Here is a 9,659-nt window from a genome sequence, read left to right as displayed (position 1 = left end):
CTTTAAATGAGAATAACAGAACATTTCTATTACAGAGGCTGGAACCTGTCCCAGTAGTAGGTAGAGCACACCTGGACAGGTCACCAGTCTGTCAGAGGACTAACACAGAGACAGACATCAGAGTAACAAATCTATTTAAAATTAATGTAAGTTTGCTGCAGCTGTATGTATGAACATGTGTTTCTGTGCTCACAGTCCACCTCTCAGGAACCTGCAGTTCACTTTAAGTCTACTTTAAACAGACCTCACAAAAGGCTGATGTGGCTGGATCAGTAGTCTGATTTGAGTACGATACCTTTGGCCAGGGATTAATCTGGTGCATCGCTTCACTGCAGTCTTACGTATTTTCCCCACACCTGAATAAAAACATACTGATATATACAAATAACAGCTTCAGCTGATGCAGCCTGACTCAATCCTAGATGTTCAGCACACAGAGACACAGAGGTGCCGTTTAAAGTTTAGTGTTAACCTGAGTCACTGATCATTTGCAGTATTACAGAGTCTGGCAGTCTTTGCATGATGTCCACGTCACTGTAAGTTTCTAGCTGACTTCACTGCAATTTCAATTTCAATTTCTGCTGTTCACAAACGCTGTCCATCTAATCTGACTGAGCTGGAGCTGTTTTGCAAAGAAGAATGGGCAAAGATTTCAGTCTGTAGATGTGCAAAGCTGGCAGAGACAGACCCTAAAAGACTGGCAGCTGGAACTGCAGCAAAAGCTGGTTCTACAAAGTGTTGACTCAGGGGGTGAATAATTACGCACACCCCACTTTGCAGTTATTTATTTGTAAAAAATGTTTGGAATCATGTATGATTTTGGTTCCACTTCTCACGTGTGCACCACTTTGTGTTGGTCTTTCACCTGGAAGTCCAATAACATTGATTCATGTTTGTGGCTGTAATGTGACAAAATGTGGGAAAGTTCAAGGGGGCCGAATACTTTTGAAAGCCACTGTATATGTAGACACAGGACTACAAGTAGAAGATCAGACATGAAAGTGGAGATAACACAGAAGACCTGCAGCAAAGGTCAGAGGTCAGACTGGGCCCCTGGATTCAACAATGAGCCAATGATCATCAAGCAGTGACTAAAGCAGAGCCCTGACCTTCTGACATTCATCACACAGTCAGAACAAATGTCTGCTGATGACTTCATCTCATGAAACGACTGATAGATGTCAGTTCATTGATCAGCTGAGCTGCTGATCTTCATCGTCACAGAAACATTCAGCTTGTTTCAATCAGTAAATAACTCCCACTACTCCCAGTTTGAACTGTTCCCACTCAAAATGCTGTGAGAACAATGATCATTGTAGAACTTCACAAACATCACGTGTTGTTTTCCACATGTAAGATCAGCAAACACACAGAAACTTCCTGTTGCCACACACGGCCTCTAAAATCTCTTCCACGCTTTCTGTCTGAAGTCCACTCTCTGTGTCGGATCCACAGGAAACAACAAGATCTTATTAACATGGTTTTCAATGTGTCTCCTTCCAAAAAGTCCAACCAATGAACAAATGTGTGTATTTGTGGAGGCCGAACAAAAGCATGACACATTTCTCTGTTTCTATAAACTGGAGTCAAACACAAACATGAAGAGTTTCACTGACAGACTCCAAAATGCCCCCACAGTGGATCAAAGGGAAATCCTACAGTGTGGCCAGAGACTCTTAATGGCTCCAACATCAACACATCCACAATGTTGGATCCAGTTCTGCCTCACAGAGTTACTAAGACACACCCTCTGCAGCATCACAACAGCTCCACCTGCTTCACCTGCCTCCTCAGCATCTGTACACCTGAAGAGAAAAGAAAGGCTCCAACAGCTCAAATCTACAAAGGATTCATGAAGTTTCATCCAACAATAACATGTTTGCCTTCCACAGTGTGCTGTTAGACACCACTGTACCTCTGCCATTTCAAAAAGAGCAGCTTGGGAACATTTTGGCTCCAAACACTTTGTGTTTAAGTTCTTTGTTTTCTTTGTGAAGCCGACAACATCTGGAGCTTTGTGACTCATAGAAACATCATTTTGTTCTTTAGATGACAGCAGATTGGGACTGAATAATCAATCACTATCAAACCAATAAAGACAAACATGCTGATTTTACAGGAACTTTGTTGGAGAAGCTGCAAAGACATGAAACTGGTGGAGATCCCAAACCAGTTGATAGTGCTGGTTATTCCAAATAAAGCTGTTTCCCTTTGAGATGAAATGACTTTGTGTCCTGATATATAATAAAGATGTTGTTGTTTTTGAGCCCCTGTATTAAAAGTAGCTTAAAGTCAGCTTGAGTTTGATGTCTTTATGTCAAAGCTGCTCATGATGTTGAGCTGCTGATGGAATAAAAACAATATAAAAGCATGTAGTCCAGACTTAAATGCAGCCTGTTGTTAGCTGAGGTCCACACACAGTGTTTGACAGTGTAAAGTGTGTGAAAGGGCTGCTGGTGGAGCTCACTAGGATGAGCAGGTGACCACGAGGTGGAGAGCAGCTGGCCTGGCTTTGACCCGGGCCACGCCCCCTTTCTCTCTGCTTTGCTGTCACTTATCTTCACTGCTCTGTCCAATAAAGCTGAAAAAGGCCCCGAATCAAAGAAATCTGCTGCAGCCTCTGAAATGTCTTCTGTTTCCTTCCCGACGGCTTTTTCACCGTCAGCCCATCAGACAGTCCAGCAGCATTTATGATGATGTCATGATGTTGAAGAGGCTGCTACGGTGGCCTCCCATGACCCCCAGCCTCATCACAGCTGAGATGCAGACATTTGAAAACATTCAGCAGACAACTGAATAACAGTCCAACACAACAGTCTGTGTGCAGACACACACTGACCTTTCATATAGTCAAACACAGCTGGTTGAGTCATTTCTCTGTGAGTCTAAAGTGAATCTAGTATTTGAAAGTCCACTTCCTGTATTTGTTGTTGAAGACTTCTTCAGCTTCTTCTCAAGGACATCAGCTGCTTGTTTGGCAGCAGAGGCAGTTAAGAAGCTTCCTGAAAAACACTGAACAGTGAGTTCACTGTGGCATATGACAGATTCAGCTTTCTGTGTGCAAATGTGTCTGTGTCGACCTTTCAAATGCTGTTGAATCCAAAACATCAGCGGCTCCTCGGCTGCTCACTTCATGCACTTCTGTCTGTGTGACAGTCCAATGACATCACAGCTGTTTCCAGCCCCAGTGTCTCAGGACTGGACACCTTTAAACATGTCGAGGATCAAACAGCGTCCAGCTAAACACACATGAAACTATCAGAGCTGACAATCATTCCAATAACATCTAATGGTTCATGTATGTAGACACAGGACTACAAGGAAATGGCTCTCAGCATCTGGCTGTGGGAACACATGAGTCCCTGTTTGTGTTCAGATTGTGTGCATGTTTTAGACGTGTGTCACATGTAGAAACACAACAATCCCACAATGACACACAGATGTGTTTGACACAGCTGTGCAGCTGTAAGTTGTTTCTAATGATTCATTGAAGCTCTTCTAACATTCTGGAGACGATCAGTACATGAATCTGTTCAACACGACAACAATTTGACTTCAGTGTGAACGTTTGCCATTAAATAACCTTCTTCATCCAGCTGACAGCATCTTCATCCTATGATGTGAACAGTTCCTCCTGTTGATGACAAACCTCTGACAGGATCTGCTTGAGGAGCTTTTTCATGTGCAGCTCTCTGAGCTCAGGGCTGAGCTGCTGTTTCATCTTTAAGAGCTGCTGCCTCCTCGCCGGACTTGTTCTCCTCTTCTTCTCCTAATGACACCATTTCTGCTTCATATTAAATTCAATAAAGATGCTGACATGTATCTGTAGCAGCAACATCATTGAATCTAGAACAACTGGAGCCAAACCAGTGGCTCTGCTGGGATCACTGGTGAGCCAACACTTCCTTGTTGATGCAGATTTCAGGGCTTCCTTTTGCTCCTCCGTTATAACTGTTCTCTCTTCTCAACACATGATGACACAAAGGAATCAGCAGTGACAAAGATGATGCTGAAGAGAAGCACACACTTCACACATATAACAGAGCAGTGCAGTTACACACACCTCTGCTCGACATCAGGCCTCAAACAAAGACACAAAACACTAACTTGACTCTAAACAGAAGAAACGAGCAGCTGTTTCTGTTCTGTGCTTATTTATATTTGACACACATGCTTCTCTTTGTGCAAACACACATCGCACTATAAGGGTAACCTCGCACACAATGATTGGACAGCACAGTGATGATGCTGGGAGATCCTATACGCAGCAACACAGAAACACTGAGAACTTTAAACAATGATGGAAAGTGTTATAAATGACTTGTTGGCCTCTGATCTGTCACAAACAGCTGAAACGTGTCTCTCATGAGTCACATGAAGGTTTTTGACAGAAAGGACAAAAAGTAGCTGCAGTCAGTTTGTGTCATTTTTATATTTATTCATCTGGGAGAAAAATCTGAGGGACATTAAAATGTGTTTTCAACAGAGACAAGAACATGAATATAACAGAACAGGTAAATGAACATGTTTCAAGTAAACAGCTGGACTGATCAGGTCCAAACACAGAGTGATAAACTTGTCAAACAGCTGTCATATCTTTATATAGAAGCTCTTTATAAATGCTGCTCACTGCAGTCTGTTTACTAATAATGTCAAAGTGTTAGAAACACAGAAACATCAGAATGGTCTTTGTTCACAGAAACCTGTCTGGGATCCTTTGTTGTTCTTTTGATGCAGAGTTACATTATAAATATAAAGAGTTATTTCAGAGTCTCATCAGTTTTCCTGCATGTCTTTATTTAACACATCAGCAGGGCTGAAGCTCTCATGTTAAACACACACTGATCTATGGACACGTTCATGTGTTTCTAACAGAACCAGGCTGTTATCAGCCTGCACTAACATTATGTCACACACACTGAATGTAACAGTGACAGTTTACATCATCACACAATCAGCTGTGATTGTTTCACTGTCATCAAACGAGTCAACAGGAAGTAGAATCAATAGAAACCAATCATTTACTGACAGCATGTCTGATGGAAATAAGTGCAGATTATGTATGAAGTCTAACTGCACACAGTAACTGTGTTACAATAAGGACTTAACAGCGCCCTCTGCTGGAGTGTTTCAGTACTGCGTTAACTAGAATACACCACCTCCTCCTCACACCACCTGCTACAGCTCTACTCTTCTATGACTACAGTCATCCACAGCACTGATGTGAGGTCACATGGTTCATATGTAAGGAGCACAGCTGACCTCAGGTCAGTTTAATGACTGTGAGCAGCAGCTGTGTTATTGTCACTGTGACAGGGAGACACTCTCAGACACAGCGCTCATGTCAGCTTGTTCTCATGCAGGAGGATCAGGAGCTCCATGTTTGTCTTTCTGTTTGAATCATGATGTGTTTGTGCCATCAGAGTCTGTCATGAGTACTCAGGGTTTCACAGCAGCTCTTCTGGATGCTGACGAGGACTCCAACCTCATGTTTCACCTCTCTGAGCTTCTGATGTCTGTGAACACTCGTGTTTCTTCTCTGGGCTCATCTGGACAAAAACACCTTTCTGTGTTTGGCTGCAGCCTCATTCTGACTGACAGGAAGTGTGTTATCCATGAGCTGCACTTCTGTGAGGAAGTTTCCTGCTGTGTTTCCTGTCTGTGGACAAACACGAGTGTTCCAGCTGAGGACTTGGTTCCTTCCACCTGTCCATACAGGACATCACGCTGTCTGCAGCTCTGTAAATGCAGCTCCAGGTCCTTCCACGTGCTGCTCTGTATTTGTGCAGTTTGTAGTGTGTCCTGGGAAACGTAGCACACATGGTGTTCTTCTGCTGTTTCCTCCTTTCACTGAGTGTGAAACACTGACGCTGTGCTGTTGTTCACAGAGGGGAGCTGATTCTAGCTGCAGCTGGACTCTGTCATCTAACTGAATGTGTTGGTGCTGATCACGGGGCTCTGAGGGGGGAGCAGCAGGAGGACTCTGGATGCTGACGTCAGTGTATCTGTGGAAGCTCCCACAGCGTGTCTGTCATTCAATATTGTGCTGTATATTGTATCTATGCAAAGATGAACAGACTGTGTGTTCACTGGTCTCTGTGCTGCAGCTCTGATGTCATCATCACTCCCTCCTCCACCCTCAGCAGTCCCAGCATGCTGCTGTGGTGCACCCCACCCTCACTCTACACCTGAGCCACAGACCACACCCTCCACCTCAATATACACCACAGTTTTCTCTGCTGTGGAAATGAGATCAGGAGGAAATCATCATTATTATTATTTAATAAACGCTCACATTAATGTGGGCTTATTTGTTTCATATTAGAAACATTAGTTGAGTGTTTTTAGTATAAAATGGTCAAAGTCCCTCTTTTTGCTCCTCCCCTCACCTGTGGATGGGCGGTGCTGTTACCGTGGTGACAGCTTGGATGTGTTTCAGTCCTGCCTGGTTATCACTGCAGGAATCTTTCACATTTATTACAGGTAATAACTCTGATTTTTCTGTGTATTATGAACCAAATGTATCCTGATACACACAGAGATGGATGAGCAGAGGTTTTTTTTGCAGTTTATGTAGTTACTATGGACTTAATGCATACATATTATTAAAATTAGGGCTATAACAGTTGTATTGATGTATAGCAACTTGAAATGCTCCCACAAATGGCTCCACAGCATGTAAAAATATAACAAAAGCTCTGGCGGACTTGGTTCTGTGGTCAGTCTTAAAGGGTGAAGTTAAACTCTGTAATCTTCACTGTGTCACAGAGTTCAGTGAGTCCCGTTATTCACAGTATCAATCAGATCATCAGAGAACAGCTGATCAGCAATCAGTGGTGCCAACAGCGCCTCCTGTGGTGAGAGGATGCAATAATGCAATGTAGCATTTTTCCACTCAACACTTGCAGTCATGGAAACTGTCTGTTGGATCTGTGTGACGTTGCTTTCTTGGTTAGAGTTCCTCACAAATGTCCAGATGATTCTTCTAATGAGGCGTCGACCATGTTTGCAGCTCTTTGGAAGAAAACGTCGCCCTTTGCCATCCTTACTTTTCTTTGACTTCTTCAAATGCAGCTGAACTCCAGCTGGTATTTTCTTGGACTTTGCAGCTGTTTCTGGTCATCAGTTCATTCCTGCAAACCTCTGAAGCTGAACAACAATGATGCTGCATTGCTGGCTGATCCCAAAAGGTTGATTCTGTTCATCTGGACGTTTTCAGAAACGTTTGCTCACTGATCAGGTGACTTCTTCAGTCTCAGCTGACTGCAGCTTTACAAGCTTACAAACAGCACATTTGCACAATGACTGAAAGCAGCAGCACCTGATATATATGATACTAATATAATACATATACATATATAATCCATACTAATGATGAAGGAACTGAGCTCACAGTCCATTGTTCATTCAGTGAACTACTCAGTTTATTTTGGGCCTCAGAAATGCTCACTCTGTTTGTACATCACTGTCAGCAATAGACTCATTCTGCTGTGTGGACAGGAACACATGTGACATCACTTCCTGTTTGTTTGTGACTGAAGAGGAAGAAGTTTACAAGGAATCATTTAGAAGAGTTTCAAACATCAACTGATTGAATCCATGAATCTGAAAACGTGTTTGTGAGTGAAAGAGACAGACATGTACAGACTGAACTATCTGTTCAACAGTCAGAGTGTTTCTGTAACAGGAGACACTCTTTACACTCCACTCAGCACAGGGACACTGAGCCACCAGGAGTCCAGAAAAACCTAAACCCAGGATAAAGAGTTTGAGTGAATGTGGTGTTGAAGGTGTGGAGGTGGATCAGAGTGTCAGAGGAGACTCTGTAGAAGGACAGAGTGCCAGCAGGACAGTCCACATACACTGCTGCTCTGTTAGAGACAGAGGAGGAGGAGGAGGAGGAGGAGATGGATGTGTAGCTGTTATTGTGAAGGACAGACTGAGGACCATCATCAGAGCAGAACAGACTCCAGGACTGATCATTCCATCCAAACACACAGTCATCACTGCCTCCTTTCCTTCTGATGCTTCTGTAACTCACTGATATATAAACGACTCCTCTCCACTCGACCTCCCAGTAACAGCGACCAGTCAGACCATTTCTACACAACAGCTGAGCCCAGTAATCAAATCTGTCTGGATGATCAGGATATGACTGAACCTCCTCCACATGTGTCACCTTCCTGTTGTTGTCAGACAGTTGGAGCTTTGTGTTCACTGTGTTTGTGTCGATTGTGAGTTGACAGGAATCTGATGGAGAGAACAAACACAATCCAGCTGCAGTTATTGATCCATCATCTGTTCATTGATTGACACTTTGATGATGACTCCTGACATGATGAAGATGGTTGAATGTGTGCTGCTTTGTTTTCATGAATCCCATTAAAAACACACTTACACTTCCTCAGACCTGGTCTCAACCATCGGACTCCAGCAGGCTCCACCCTGAAAGGAGGAGGGGGGTCAGAGCAGCACAGTCAGCATGCACACATGGACATTACATGGCTCTCACACACACACTGTTACACACTGAGCTCAAAGCTCGGCTCCACTGTTTTATTCAAAGAAATCTACATTTATTTATCAGCACATTTAAAAACAGCTTGAGCCAAAGTGCTGCACAGAGTAGAGAGAAAATAGGAAACATACACAGTAATGACTATAAAGACTGGTCAGGATTGAAAGCTACAGAGTACAAATGTGTTTCCAACCGGCTTTTAAAAATGTCCAGTGTTGGTGACGACCTGATGTGAAGGGCGACTGTTCCAGAGTTTGGCTGCAGCCATCGATAAAGCTCACCTCTGTTTTTACGTCTAGTTCTGGTCAGAAGCTGCTTATCTGCAGACCTGAGGGCTCCACTTGGATTCTTTTGTTAAAGAGAGATAAGATGGAGCCAATCCATTCACAGATTTAAAGACAACCAGATCTGGAAGTGGATTCTACCACGTACTGGTAACCAGTGGAAAAAGCTGGTGATGGGTCGTCTAGCACAGACCCACCGCTGGAACCAGACAATTGATGAGGGAGAGAACTGTGACAGCGCCGTTCCTTCACTTGACCTCAGTCGCTCTCGTCTGCTCCCTCGTAACACTGCTCTTTATTGAGCTTACATGAATATGCACAAGTTCATTATGACGTCTTACACAGGTATGAACAAAGAGTACCAGTCTGTGCATAGTGTGTGTGTGTGTGTGTGTCTGTGTGTGTGTGTGTGTGTCTGTGCATAGTGTGTGTGTCTGTGCATAGTGTGTGTGTGTGTGCGTGTGTGTGTGTGTGTGTGTGTGTGTGTGTGTGTGTCTGTGCATAGTGTGTGTGTCTGTTCATAGTGTGTGTGTGTGTGCGTGTGTGTGTGTGTGCCTGTGTGTGTGTGTGTCTGTGCATAGTGTGTGTGTGTGTGTGTGTGTCTGTCTGTGCATAGTGTGTGTCTGTCTGTGCATAGTGTGTGTGTGTGTGTGTCTGTGTGTGTGTGTGTCTGTCTGTGTCTGTGTGTGTCTGTGTGTGTGTGTGTGTGTCTGTCTGTGCATAGTGTGTGTGTGTGTGTCTGTCTGTGCATAGTGTGTGTGTGTGTGTGTGTGTGTGTCTGTCTGTGCATAGTGTGTGTGTGTGTGTGTGTGTCTCTCTGTGTGTGTGTGTGTCTGTGTGTGTGTGTGTCTGTGTGT

The 9,659-nt window shown here is 43.8% G+C and overlaps 1 protein-coding gene across 1 annotated transcript; it reads right to left on the bottom strand.

Annotated features, from left to right (window-relative positions):
- Window positions 1–7,374: 7,374 nt before the first annotated feature.
- LOC309703002 (stonustoxin subunit beta-like) lies at window positions 7,375–8,468 on the bottom strand (the record flags this gene model as incomplete). The annotated part of the gene is made up of 2 exons (XM_082527705.1): window positions 7,375–8,250; window positions 8,399–8,468. Coding segments are annotated over 2 exons (612 nt in total), but the record flags the coding sequence as incomplete, so codon positions are not given.
- Window positions 8,469–9,659: the final 1,191 nt, after the last annotated feature.

This window comes from Aulonocara stuartgranti, assembly GCF_965226115.1.
Source record: "Aulonocara stuartgranti genome assembly, chromosome: 3".
NCBI classification, from domain to species: domain Eukaryota; kingdom Metazoa; phylum Chordata; class Actinopteri; order Cichliformes; family Cichlidae; genus Aulonocara; species Aulonocara stuartgranti.
This window is presented reverse-complemented; position numbering and strand designations above follow the sequence as displayed.